Raw genomic sequence first — 15,000 nt, 5'->3', positions numbered from 1 at the left:
TTTTAGGTTGGAGCAATACATCCTTCATCCGACCCATTGGACGTACTGAGCGGAGGATTGGACTACTATGGCCAGAGACCATGGAGACAAGGACACCAGAGTAGGCCAATCATACAGACACATCTAAAAGTTTTGTATCAGAAAGGTCAATTCCTTTGTTTTGGTTGCATTCTAAATATATATAAATTTCAGATCAAAAGATGAATATGAGACAAGACTTCAGAATTCCAGCTTTTATTTCATGGTATTTACATTGAGGTGTGTTAAACAACTTAGAACTGAGCATCTTTTGTTTGAACCCACCCACTTTACAAGTGAGCAAAATAATTGGAACTAGGGCTGTCCCAAGGGATTATTTTTCTCTTGATTAATCTATTGACTATTTTCACGATTAGGCGATTGCCAACCTCTACAGTGCAGGGGTGAAGGTATCACAATCCACTGTTAGAAGAAGACTGAGAAGAAATATAAAGGCCAAACCGCAAGATGCAAACCACTCCTCAGCAAAACAATTACAAGTCCATTGGATTTTGCAAAGAAGTACAGAGATGAGCCAAAAATGTTTTGGATCAAAGTTTTATTGGCTAATGAGACCCAGATTAACCTCTACCAAAGTGACAGAAAGGCCAAAGTATGTAGAAAGAAAGGAACAACTTTCTCAACTAATCTGTTAAGCATGGTGGAGGTCATGTCATGGATTGGGCTTTCATGGCTGCTTCTGGAACGGGCACACGTCTTTATTAATGATGTAACTGATGATGGTAGCAGCAGAATGAATCATGGAGTCTACAGAACCATTTGTCTTCGCACCGCACGGCCCCGCATGCAACCGCGCCCGCCCGCCCGCCCGCCCGCGCGCGCAAGCTACATTGACTCCAATTGAAACACGCTGCCAGAAAGGCCCACTAACACAGCCGCGCCTCCACTTGCGACCAGAGGGGGAGGGACGCAACATGGCTGTAGGCTGCGAGGCATGATCTGCGGGTGATCAGATGTTTTGATCGGCAATAAAAGGCTTTGATCGAATGTTCCAATCACGTAATTTTTCACGAAAACGGGCCGATCATGATCGGTGCCTGATCGATCGGAGCATCCCAAGTTAAAATGCAAGATATTGGCGGGGCTTTACAAGGATAAATTAGACAGTGAAGCCAGAGACCGATATCTTATAATAGACATAAATGGGTTGGATCCGTACAGAATTCCCAATACTGAGTGGTGCTACAAACAGGACCTACTTCCTCCTTTGTGTGTGCCGGATATTTTTGCGTGCCTTGTGTAGTAGTGTGAGTGCCTGCAATTTGGAGCAATTTAAACATTATAAATCTTTAGCCTGTCATGTGCAATTTACAAACTGGTAGGTGCAGGACCTGCAGATGATGAAGGCGGCGAACAATAACAACACCGTCATTCAGACTAAGATACGTGCTGTGTGTATGATTGTGAACTGTCCACTTAAACTACACAAACGGACGTACTTTTCTTTTTAATAGTGTATGTGATGGGTGATCATTCCTTCTTTCCTTTTACCTCACTCACTGAGTACGTTTATATATTTTGGCCGTCTAAATCAAGCAAGAAACACAGCGAGTTCGTTTTGCGTAACAACAGTAGTCACGTAGCCTCCAGTGCCGCTCCCCACATGGCAACTACCCCGGTAGCGACGTCAGCGAGGACACGCCATGCACGGGTCCTATTTTTCAACATAGATAGGTGTGGCTGATATAAATGTGTGGCTTATAGTCCGAAAAATACGGTATTACTCATTTCACGTTCCCGTTTCATATTTATTTACTGCTCCCACTTAGAGCGAAAAAAAAAACAGCAAGACAAATGAAAAGTAAAGATTCAATAGATGAAGTCATTGTCACAAATGAAAGTTTGCAATAGAGCGAAGCCACAATAACCGAACCGCGAACACAAAAACAAGGGACTTGACCTTGCCGTTCCAATACTTTTGGAGGGGACTGTATATCATCTACATCACATTAGATTATCTCATTTGAGTGGCAACCTGCTCTCTAACATCAATTCAAGGTATGCTTTTGTAATTATACTTGCATTTTTAGGTATTGATCCTCCTGACCTAGATAAAGAAAAGAAGGGAATTCTGGCATTACAGCTTAATGAAAGGGATGTCCCTCATTCAGTAAGTACACAAACATGACTGTCACTTAATTTATAAAAAAAGTATGAAGTTGCATTTAATGCTGTTTAAAAATACACTGTCTGTGTAGGAGCTGATAATAACTCTTCTCAGCAATGCTGTTGCCCAGTTTAAGAAGTACAAATGTCCACGAATGAAAAGTCATCTGAGTAAGTAACATTTGTAATGGTTCTACTGTGGCATGATTAGAGTTCACAAATGCAACTTACACAGTGATCTAGATCAAGCATTCTCAGACACATTTTGAATGATCTGTAAACCCATGTAGGACTGCTGCAAAACTTCAATTGGTAGCAAACTTCAGGAGAAAAATATTGCATATCCCAGCTTTGGGCTGTGACGTACACCCTCGGCAATGTAAAATTACCGGTTTGGTAAACCATTGTTTCTGAGATCTGTATGACATTGATTGCATGGGCCAACATCTTCCATCCATCCATTATCTGCCGCTTATCCGAGGTCGGGTCGTGGAGGCAGCAGCTTCAGTAGGGAAGCCCAGACTTCCCAATCCCCAGCCACGTCTTCCAGCTCTTCCGGAGGGATCCCAAGGTGTTCCCAGGCAAGCCGGGAGACATAGTCTCTCCAGCGTGTCCTGGGTCGACCTCGGGGCCACCTGCCGGTGGGGCATGCCCCACAACACCTCACCGGGCAGGCATCCTAATCAGATGGCCGAGCCACCTCAACTGGCTCCTCTCAAGACGGAGGAGCAGCGGATCGACTCTTGAGTCCCTCCCGGATGGCCGAACTTCTCACCCTATTTCTAAGGGAGAGTCCGGACACCCTGCGGAGGAAACCCATTTCGGCCGCTTGTATCCGAGATCTTGTTCTTTCGGTCATGACCCACAGCTCATGACCATTGGTGAGGATAGGAACGTAGATCGACCAGTAAATCGAGAGCTTCGCCTTTCGGCTCAGCTCCTTCTTTACCACGACGGACCGATACAGAGTCTGCATCACAGCAGACGCTGCACCGATCCACCATGCAACAACATGAAGGCTGAAACACTCTTCCGAGCAAATATGACATGGATCTGGTTAACCACTGGCAGAAAAACAACAACAAATAAAACATACAATTCCTTTAGCCAGTAGGTGGCGGTACATGTATGGTAAAAGTAAGTTCAGGCCTAGACTCATCAAATGTGAGAAATCTTTCGAAGACCTTATGTGGATAAAGTTACAGCAGCTTTAGTAGTCGCGGTGACGCCAAACTTTAATGTAAATTCAAAATGGTGGACTGCCTGTTAGTTTTAGCATATGGCACCAAGAGGCTTTTTTGTAGACATGTACTACCAAATTTTCATAGATCTTTGTGAAGCGTACAACCGGGGCTGTTTTTTTAAAACTTTCTAGGAGGCGGTAGCAAGCCATCTTTTAAAGATTGCACAATTAATTATTATTGAATTTACTAGGCCTAATATGTGTGCAAAGTTTCGTGATTTTTCGTGCATGTTTACACCGTCAAAATCAGCATTGTTTTTTGGCCAAGTGGGCATTACCATGGCAACAGCTTTTTGCGAAAAAATCACAAAATTCATGTTTGAACATCAAGAAGGCCAAACCACTCTTGCGTGCAATTATGAGCTAGATCTAGTTAACCTGCCAGGAGAAAAACATCAAAGAATAAAACATGAACTTCCTTCAGCCAATAGGTGGCGCTACTACTGTGATGAAAAATAATTTTATAGATGTATTCAGGCTTGGACTCTTATTAAATGTGAGAAATCTTTAGAAGAAAATATTTTGCCAGTCTAATTCCAGCAGCTTTTTTATTCAAAGTGACTTTAAAGTAAATTCAACATGGCGGACATTCTGTTAGGTTTAGCATATGGCTCCAAGAGACTTTTTGTAGGGCTTGACCTGTTTCAAATACCACCAAATTTTCGTAGATGTAGGTGAAACATACAACTGGGGCTGATTTAAAAAAAAAAATTCTCGGGGGCCCTAGCGAGCCATTTTTTAAACAATTGCACGATAAAACAAAAAAAAGGTGATTTCACCAGGCCTGATGTGCGTGCAAAGCTTCATGAGATTTCGTGCATGTTTAGACCATCAAAGTCAGCGTAGTTTTATTGGCGAACTGCTTGTTGCCATGGCGAGAGCTTTTCACAAAAAATCACAAATCGTATTTTAACATTAGAAAGGTCAACAAACTCTTCTGAGCAATTATGAGGTCAACCTGGTTAACCTGCAAGGAGAAAACCATCAAAGAAAAAAACGTACTTATATATGTATATATATATATATATATATATATATGTATATGATTCTTATTATACCGTAATCACTGTAACGTGTTGTGATTAAGCAACATTTTATGACTATACTTACACCTTGCTTGAACTAAGTTATGACTTGACTTGCTTGGAATTAGGTGGGGACTCCAATTTCTTTTCACTGTGACTTGGAACTTCCTTGAGACTTCACAATTTCAACGAGCCTTATTTGTAACTTGCACAAATGTGACTTACTTTCACCTCTGCATATCTCATCCCTGTTCAAATGCTCCAGTGGAACCTTTAGAGCTCTGTGCATAAAATAATCCACGCAAACCACTGTGAACTAAAGCACAAGTTTGAATTTAACATTTCTCCACTGAAAATGTTGTGCAGGAAGTAACCGAACGTAAAGCCACTAAAGGTGTTTCTTCAACAAATGTGTGTCTAAACCTTTTTCCACTGTGAGCCATAGCCACAGAAAAAACATATTTTAATAAAAAATATTGATATTGGCACCACTTTTTCTAATACTTAATCTGTTTTTGTTTTCCTTAGTGGTGCAAATGGGAGAGGAGTACTACCACGCTCAAGATTATGCCAAAGCCCTCAAGTATGTCAACTCCGTTCCACTCACTGGTGTATGGCTGAGTGTGAATGTTTGGTGGTGGACGGAGGGGTTGTAGGCAGCCACGCTTCTCACATGGCTTCCCACATCTGCCCTGGGGCATCGGCTACATTATGTACCAGTTAGTTTACCACCACCAAAGTGTGAACGTGTGAGGGCATGAATAATGTACAATATCCATTGCAGGGTTTTTCCTGCCTCAAATTGAGATAGAGATGTTACCATCCTGACCATGAGCCATGGCATGCATGTATTCTCACTTTGTTTTACAGGCAAATATACTTTAAGTTAAGAGTTCCAATAAGAATGACTATTATCATGTTAAAGCATTCATTTACTAAAACTATTTACATGCACAAACCAGGCACCGACTTTAAATTGAAAGTAAACTTTATCCACACATCCACCAAAAAAAAAAAAAAATATATATATATATATTTCTTAAACCCTCTATCTAAAATATATTATTTTAGTTTTTCTAACTTTATTGGTTGAATGTTTTTAGGTACTACCACTTTTAATATACTTCTTCTCTTCTGCTGCTTTGTGAATGGCAGTCACCTCATGTCGTTTTAATGTGTCCAGCCTGTACATTAGTTGGTTGTGCTGTGTTGGGCCACAGTGCTTTTGGCATCAATAACAGTGCATGCCTTCCTCAGTATGCCTGAGCCAGGTAAATCGATTTCGCCTGTTTTTGAGAATATCTGGAAAGAGGAATAAAAAAATAATGTTTCAATCACGGGCGGCACGGTGGTCGACTGGTTAGCACGTCCGCCTCACAGTTCAGAGGTCGTGGGTTCGATCCCGGCTCCGGCCTCCCTGTGTGGAGTTTGCATGTTCTCCCCGTGCCTGCGTGGGTTTTCTCCGGGCACTCCGGTTTCCTCCCACATTCCAAAAACATGCATGGTAAGTTGATTGGATACTCTAAATTGCCCCTAGGTGTGATTGTGAGTGCGGATGTTTGTCTCTGTGTGCCCTGCGATTGGCTGGCAACCTGTTCAGGGTGTCCCCCGCCTACTGCCCAAAGACAGCTGGGATAGGCTCCAGCACGCCCCGCGACCCTTGTGAGGAGAAGCGGTACAGATAATGGATGGATGGATGTTTCAATCACATCCACGTTGGCTTTGCGTTGCTACGCTCCAAATTGGAAACTGATTTAAATACCCTCACCTCACCAACTCATTCTCATTCTGACCCTCACTTTCACCAGTCCCTTGTGATCTACTTTCAGACCTGACACAAATTTCCACGTTGTCACTAGGGTTGGGCATCGCTTGAATTTGGACAATTCCGGTCCTGATTCCGGTTCTTTGATTCGATTCCGGTTCCTAATATTCGATGAGTTAGTTTTGGACAAATCACATGAACTTCTCTGTTCTTCAATTTCATGAACTTTTTATTATTTGTGAACTTTACCATGGATTACTCAAAGGGCTGTTTTTAGCCAATATGTTTGTTTTAATAAATGTTTTTGTGTTATTATAAAAAAATGTATTTTTTTTGACGAGCTGTATTTTTTAGTTCAAGACAATACAATAATGCAGCTGTTACTGAAAGCAGGCTACTGAACACCAATTGCTTGGCTAACCTTGTCTTGCTTTAGAAAGAAAATATATATATGACAAGCACAATGCTGCATTTCAAGGGCAAGCAAGGAAAGTCTATCTAATCCCAGCAGTCTATGTAACCATGTTTTATCTGTATGTGCAGTATTTATGTATAATGCTGCAGCTATGTATGATGTAAGCTAAATATTAGCTAGATATGTGCATTTGTGTGTTGAACTTGTTGGCTCAATGTTGCAATTAGATGTACTTAGCCGATTCTGACTTTGGGTCATGAGCCGCATCGCGTCAGTTCTATGGCTAGGCGTCGGTTGAATGAGCCGGGCGGGCCGGCCCAGCCCGGGCAGGACCCTGTGAAGGGCGACTGCTGCCACCGCAGTGTCGCAGCGGCCGCTGCAGCTGTGGAGATCTGTGGGAAGGGCCCGCCCAGAGTCGTTGCCACCACTGCCCACGCTTGCCGGCCAGGACAAAGCAAACCGAAGAGCTGAGCACGAGTGGGGGCGAGCTAACGTGCTATTGCTACGCAGCTTTGGCGGTAGGAGCCCGAGGCTGCGTGTACATTTTTATTTTTTTATTTTTAATCGGTCGTACTTTGTTCATAGCTCTTCCGCGTGGCTAACTACGAATCGAAACTTAGCATCGACATTCTAAAATCTGAACGGTGCCGGGAGAACTGGAATGATGGAATCGGTTCCACTCGATTCCAGGTTTTTGGTGCCCAACCCTAGTTGTCACCACCATGATTTATTACATTTTAACTGCCTGTTATGTTAATTTCTCTGCTCTTCAACTGGAGTCTTGACTCTCCTCAATGCGAGGTCAGGTTTTCAAGTAGTGGCTGATTTTGGCTGCCATATCGGCAACGCTAAAATCCTAAACTTTACTCTTATCTGAAGTAAACTTTTTTTTAATAAGACATGCTTGGATGCAAATAAAACGGGCAATATTTACCTGTTTGTACCATCTGCCAAAGAAAATGACGACACCGATAGAACCATCTAGCAGGGGGAAAAAACATGATTCGATCAGTTTCTTCTTCAGTAGTTGCTTCAGGTCTCCATGTACCGCTGTTGATGTAGCACCTCCATAGAGTAGAACGCTGCAACTTCAGTTAAAATATGTTGCTGCTGACTTCGGGTTTTTGGAAGCAAAGAGATGGCGGGGTAGAGGAACAAGCTCCCGGCCATTCAATGAAAATATACCCACTACAACTCTAGTACATTTAAAACTTGTAATACACGTTTATCTACGCTAGTGGGAACTTTAAAATGCCCAAATTTAAGGTAAGGACGTTATAGCAGTCTGAGTTATCCAAGCAAGACGACGTAAACGGTGAGCCCCGACCGAGCACAATGGACGACATGGACACTCCGCCGATGGCGACGAAGACGAGCGGAGGGAGTAAGTGGGATTTCAGCTCATTTTACTGCGAGAGTTCAGGAGGGAAAGTGGTCGGCAGCTTAAAGAAATTCGAGAAGAAATAAACAAAACAAACGTGAGAATCGAGGAGGCTGAGCAACGGATCGACAGGGCAGAGACCCGGATGCAAGTCACGGAGGAAACAGTTTCGGAGTTGTTAAAACTGCAGATTCACTTGGATGAAAAGCTGACTGACTTGGAGAGTCGCTCGAGAGAGAGAATATTCAAATTCATGGCGTCAAAGAGGGAGCTGAAGGAAATTCGCTGACGATGGTGGAATATGTGGAACGCTTGCTACAAGAGGGACTAGAACGCCAGGACTCTTTCGAGTTGCGTGTGGAGAGGGCGCACCACGCTTTGATGCCAAAGCGACCCTCCGGGATTTCGCCGAGATCAATTGTGGCTAAAATGTCAAGCTACAGGATGAAGGAGGAGATACTGCGGCTGGCTTGGTAGAAGCGCAGATTCCAATTGCATGATAAAAGGATCAATTTGGACCACAACTATGCCCCGGAAGTTCTGAAACGACAAAGTGAATATCCCAAAGCCAAGTCGGTACTGAAGGAGAAGAAGATAAGATTCCAAACACCATTCCCGGCCCGATTGAGGGTCTTCTATCCAGAGGGGACTGTGCTGTATGGATCGGCGGAGGAAGCGACCGGGGACATGGCAAAAAGGGGGATTTCCGGTGACAGTCATAAAATACCCGGAGTCTCTTTTGGAGCAGAAACGACGATCTACGTGGCGCACGAGAGGGAGAACGGGGAACCAGGAGAGACCGGGTGCAGCTGGAAACTACAAAGAGATGTTGCAGGCCTTCAGACGTTCGAACTCGCAGTGACAGTGAGGGAATCGGAAATCAAGGTTTGGAGATGAATGGGGAGAACAAGTAGTGGTAAGGGGTAACTAAGAAAGAGGAATGGGCAGACTGCAAATAAGAATGATGGGTATCGATAATTGTGTGCATGAACGCGTATGTGTATGTATAAGCGTATGCATGCATGTGTACATGAGTATGTGTATGTATGGGTGTATGTATATATCTGTATGTATATATGTACATATATATGTATATATGTATATATATATATATATGTGCATGTGGGGGTCAGTATGCATACATGTATATTTTATTGTATGAATGAGTATGTGTGTGTGTAAGCATGTATGAATATATATATATATATATATATATGAATATATATATATATATGAATATATATATATATATATGAACATATATATATATATATATATATATATATATATATATATATATATATATGAATATATATATATGAATATATGAATATATATATATATATATGAATATATATATATATATATATATATGAATATATGAATATATATATATATGAATATATATATATATATATATATATATGAATATATGAATATATATATATATATATATATATATATATATATATATATATATATATACAATTTCTTATTTTTTATTTTATTTGTATTTTTTCTTAGATAGCGACTTATAATGTCAATGGATTAGTCAATCCGATTAAGAGCAGCAAGATTTTTACTAAACTCAAAACAGATCAAGTAGAAGTTTCCTTCCTGCAGGAAACGCATCTGTCAGATGAAGAACATTCTAAATAAAGAAGGATGGGTTTTAAGTTTCAGTTCTCATCATCATATAGTGGCCATAGGAAGGGGGTAGCAATATTGATTTCCAATACATTTAATTTTGAGCTCCATTTTGAGAAAAAGGATACAGAAATTAGATAATTTTCTTGAGGGGTAACTTAAATGGGATCTTGATGACATTAGTAAATATTTATGCTCCCCCTAACTCGGATTGGAACTTTTATAGACAGGTATTTGATTTAGTAATACCAGAATTTCAAGGCCTATTCATTTGTGGGGGGATTTTAATATCAGATTTGATCCTAAACTCGATTAGTCAAGAGGACAGGTTACACAGCCTACTCAAGTGAGTAAGAGGATTAAATCAACAATGGAGGATGTTGGTTTGATAGATGTCTGGAGAGAGCTAAATCCTAGGAAGAGGGACTATACATATTTTTCAAATCCACATAGGATTTACTCAAGAATTGATTGCTTCTTAATTTTTCGTTTAGACATGTACAGGGTGGCTGGCTGTGAAGTGAGGATTATGGACCTTTCAGATCATAGCCCTCTCTATTTAGAAGTGAATCTTGAACAAAATCGGAGAAATACGATATGGAGATTAAATTTAAATATATTGAACCATATGAAAGAACAAATTAAAAAAGACATTTCAGAGTTTCTGGAGTTGAATGATAATGGCGATGTGTCACCCACAATACTGTGGGATATATGTAAAAAGCAGTGTTGAGAGGCAAAATAATACGATATTGTGCTTATTTGAAGAAGCAAAAACAAAAAGAATTGGACCAACTTCAGGCAGAATTGAAACGGTTCGCACAACAGCATAAGGACACAAATGATGAGAGGATTAAAGAAACTCAACATGAAAAAGAATGAAATAAATGCAATATATGCAAGAGAAATACAAAGGAAGTTGGTATTTACAAAACAGAAATACTATGAAGGGGGAGGAAGTAACTGCTGGCATTCAGGTTGAAGAAGCAGAAAGTGCAGGATTCTTTTCACAAAATTAGAAACCCTATCACTAACGTAATGCACCATAATTTAGAAGGTATACAAAAACGTTTTGAGACATATTTTCAGAAACTATATTCACAACCTCAGGCAGACGTTAAAAAATGGAAGAATTATTGGATAGTATTGCTCTTCCTAAACTGACCATTGAACAGAGCAATCGTCTTGCTGAGGAGATTAGGGAGGAGGAAATTAGGGCAGCCATCGCACACCTGAAGACAGGAAGAAGCCCATGGCCAGATGGGTTCCCTTTAGAGTGGTATAGAGAGATGGGAGATTTATTGATCCCTATGTTACAGTCAATGTTTAACTGGGCCATTATGAAGAACACGGTACCTCCCTCATGGAGGGAAGCAGTGATTTCCCTTATCCCAAAGAAAGACAAATCGGAATGCAGCAATTATAGACCAGTTAGTGTATTGAATCAGGATTACAAAATGTTTACACATATATTGGCTAAGAGAATAGATAAACTATTGCAAGAAATTGTAAGTCTGGATCAAACTGGGTTTATGTGTGTGAGACAAACCCAAGACAACATTAGACAAACTTTACACTTCATAAATTGTATAAAGAACAGGGGGATTCTGGCAGTATTAATAGGGTTGGACACAGAAAAAGCTTTCGATTGTGTGAATTGGTCATTTTTGTTCAGAGTATTAGAAAAATGTGGTTTTCATAAATTGTTTAGCAAACAATACAGGCTCTTTATGATAACCCAAGGGCAAGGGTCAAGATTAATGGAGGGGTTTCAAACATTTTTTTTTTACTGGAACATGGAACGAGGGAGGGTTGTCCAATTAGTCTCTTATTCACCATCTTTATTGAGCCATAGCCAGTGGATTATCCAGAAGAAAGAAATTAAGGGAATACATTTGGGGGGAGGAGAACAAAAGATTTCCTTGTTTGCCGATGATATATTGTTACAACTATCCAGCCCAGAACAGTCTTTGGAACAGTTATTTTCAATTTTGGACCAATGTGGTACTTTTTCAGGGTACAAATTGAGTATTTCTGAAACGCAAAGTCTTACTTTCAATTATAGACCCGCAGGAAATCTTAGATCGAGGCACAAATTGAAATGGGATGATGATTTCATCAGCTATTTGGGAGTAAATATACCTAGGGATTTATCGAAATTAGTATTACTCAACTTTGTCCCTCTGACCAACAGAATTAAAAAAGAAATAAGGAGATGGGAGTCTTTACCTTATCTCAATTTGGGGTCACGGATTCTGTCAATCAAAATGATTGTTCTTCCAAGGATGCTATATCTTTTTCAATCCCTCCCTGTCCATATATCAGATCAACAATTTCAAGAGTGGGATAAGATCATTTCAAGATTTATTTGGGAGGGGGGCAGACCAAGAATCAAGTTCAAGAACTTGCAATTAGCGAAAGATAGGGGCGGGGTTGCACTCCCATGTTTAAAGGACTATTATGCTGCTGCTCAGTTGAGACCGTTAATCTGCTGGTGTAACCTGAAATTTAGGGCCAGATGGAAAGAAATTGAAGAGGGCATAATAGATGAGTTCCCGATTCAGGCAGCGCTAGGGGATAAGAGACTGATGGCCAGGATCATAGATCTGGGAAACCCTTGGATAGCATTGCCACTTAAATTGTGGAACAAATTATCAGCTCAAAATCACTTGACGGAAGCAATGAAAGTTTTGAGGTGGAGCACGTATGACATGGACTTCATGCCTCAAAACTGGGATGCAAGGTTTAAGGGATGGGTAGATAATGGGTTGACAGCATATTGTAATTTTTTGAAGCAGGGGGCAGTGGACAGTTTTCAGAGTTTAAGTGGACAATATAGATTGGAAAAGGAGGATTTTTATAGATTCCTACTAACCAGACACTATATAAACCAATTTAAGGAGAAAGCCACCCAGTAACAATGGAATAATAGGTTGTTAAAAATCTTCACTGAAGCCTATGGCCTAGGCCCCATCCAAAAAACTGTCTCAAAACTGTATTGGAGCCTGCAACAGATGAAAGGAGTCTCACTAAGTATAAAAGTGAAATGAGAGAAAGAAGCTAATATGGTCTTGAATGATGAAGGTTGGAGACAGTTATGTGTACTACAATGGAAGACTTCTAATTCTGCCCTATGGAGAGAGTTTTGCTGGAAAAATCTTATCATATTTTTCATTACACCATTTCACATATTTTGGTCGTGTTCGGTATTGTTCCCTTTTTGGCAGGAGGTCCATCAAATTTTACAACAAATATTCCCCCCCACAGGGTTTTCATTTAGCTTTGTTTCTATATATCTAGGGGCATTGCCACCAGGAAACTTTTCCCCAGATGACAAATATCTTTTTCAAATTCTTAGTGCTGCAGTCAGGAAGACCATCACAAAGAGGTGGTTAAAACCAGAAAGGACTACGATAGATAAATGGATTGACATTGTTTATGATATTTTCAAAATGGAAAGGATTACCTTTGCAATTCGACTGCAACAAGCTATGTTTTTGAGAAAATGGGAAAAATGTATCAAATATATTTCACAAGACCATCATTTGTTTAATGTTAACTTGTGGCTCATTTTTTTGGAATTCATCACAATTTGTTTTTTCTCTGAAGTGTTCTTTTGTCGATGCTTAACAATATAAAGGTGTACCCCAGGGTTCTTGTTCCAGTGAGTTTTGAATTACTATGAAATGTTATTTTAACAAGATGGTGGAAGGACAGAATATTCATTGCTGTGAAATTAAGGTACTGTGAGTTAACAATTGTGTGGACACGACTGGAATGTACAGTGCTATGGATGATTATTGTGTAAAATAAATTGTTGAACATGTGAACCATGAAAACGTTTAATAAAAAGAAAATTGGAAAAAGAAATATGTTGCTGCTGCAGAGGGATATAATCACTCAATCAACACACCTAGAGCTTTACGCTGTGTTGAGTGATATCAGTTGCTCTGGCTGGGGATGGGCACAAAATTAGCTGGAAGCGGCCGCCACACAATTTTCAATGCAGGAAAAACATGCATTGTTAAGCATCTTTAAATGCGTTACAGTATATACATTTGATACAGTATTATTAGGGCCCCAGTAGCGACTCCTGCGAATTCTCTATTCTTCCCTATTGTTTTTGTAGAATTATTAGAGCCCTTGCAGCATTTGCTGCTCGGACCCTATTGGGTCGCGGAAATGATAATGTGGGTTCGTTAGCATGTTGCTGAGCAACGCCCCACAGCAGTGTCTTCGGCTTGCAAGTAAGGACCTCGTATAGTGCTGCCATTACAGTCGCAATGCGGGGCAGGAAGGGGTGGTACTAGTTCTCCATGCCAATAAATTCTTGCCGTTAACGGTGGTCGGTGTTGGGAACTCGCTGACAGCGGCGACTTTGCTTGGGAGAGGGCGTACACTGGATGCTGAGAAGTCATGGCCCAGGAACTCAACCTTAGGCACACCAAAGGTGCACTTGTCTGGGCGCATGACCAGGCCGTTGTCCCTCAGAAGCTGCAGGACAATGCAGACGTGGCTTTGGTGTTTCCTCTTCACTTTTGGAGTAGATCAAGATTCCATTGACGTAGATGGCACAGAAGGGTCTGTTTATAATAGTTTTGGGGAACTAAACGTGAATGAAAACGCCCCAAACTTTGCACACACATTGGGCCTGGCGAAAAAATTTATATTTTGAAATCGCCATACACAAGTACTAAAAAATTGGGCCTCTGGCGCCTCCTAGAGCCCCTAGATTTGTTCAGTCCTGACCCGGTAAGTTTGACCTACGGCTACGAAAACTGAGAGGCACGTGTACCACCCTCAGATGTACAAAAACTCTTTGGTACCTATGCCCTAACATGTACAGGAAGTGAGTTATGAGTATTTGAAAGTACAATTTTGGCCCATTTGTGCACATTTGCAAGAGTCATACATTTGTCCCTTAGTCCTAGATCGGCATCGGCAACCTTTCACACTCATAGAGCCATTTTGAGCCGGTTTCCACGGAAAAGAAAGCCCTGGGAGCCGCAAACGCTTATTGACATTAACCTCCAAAAAACATCAGCTTGTTTGAGTTCGTTCCTTATTGCACACTCACGTCCACATATTTCTACCTACAAAATACATTCAATCAGTAATTTGACGCTTGAATTGATTAAAAGAATATAAAAATCAAGCCGGCGACCTCAGAGTATTTCAAAGTCCGCGCTCATCGTGCCCCCAGCCTTTGAAACGTCACACCAGCAAACACACCTGCCCTATACAATGCAATACAACACATCTTCATTTGGGATACAGCGCCTTCACAAAACACCTTCTTTCAGCCATGAGTGATGCAGCAAATAAAACAATGATACAACTGACCGCATCTTAAGTACATATTAAAGTGAAACGGAGACT

General features: G+C 40.9%; 1 protein-coding gene across 3 annotated transcripts in view; it reads left to right on the top strand.

The window, feature by feature from the left end:
* The window catches only part of trappc11 (trafficking protein particle complex subunit 11), a 165,565-nt gene that overhangs the window by 56,299 nt on the left and 94,266 nt on the right, over window positions 1–15,000 (top strand). For all 3 annotated transcript variants that reach the window (XM_086053384.1, XM_086053383.1, XM_086053385.1), the window contains exons 11-14: window positions 7–100; window positions 2,070–2,149; window positions 2,238–2,316; window positions 4,942–4,996. In XM_086053384.1, the coding sequence (XP_085909510.1) occupies window positions 7–100; window positions 2,070–2,149; window positions 2,238–2,316; window positions 4,942–4,996 (308 nt within the window). The remainder of the gene's footprint in view (window positions 1–6; window positions 101–2,069; window positions 2,150–2,237; window positions 2,317–4,941; window positions 4,997–15,000) is intronic.

The sequence above is a fragment of the Filicampus tigris genome, chromosome 15 (genome assembly GCF_054856515.1).
Source record: "Filicampus tigris isolate MCC_2025a chromosome 15, RoL_Ftig_1.0, whole genome shotgun sequence".
In the NCBI taxonomy this organism is placed as follows: domain Eukaryota; kingdom Metazoa; phylum Chordata; class Actinopteri; order Syngnathiformes; family Syngnathidae; genus Filicampus; species Filicampus tigris.
Note: the sequence above shows the minus strand (reverse complement) of the source record. Positions and strands in the feature narration are given on the sequence as shown.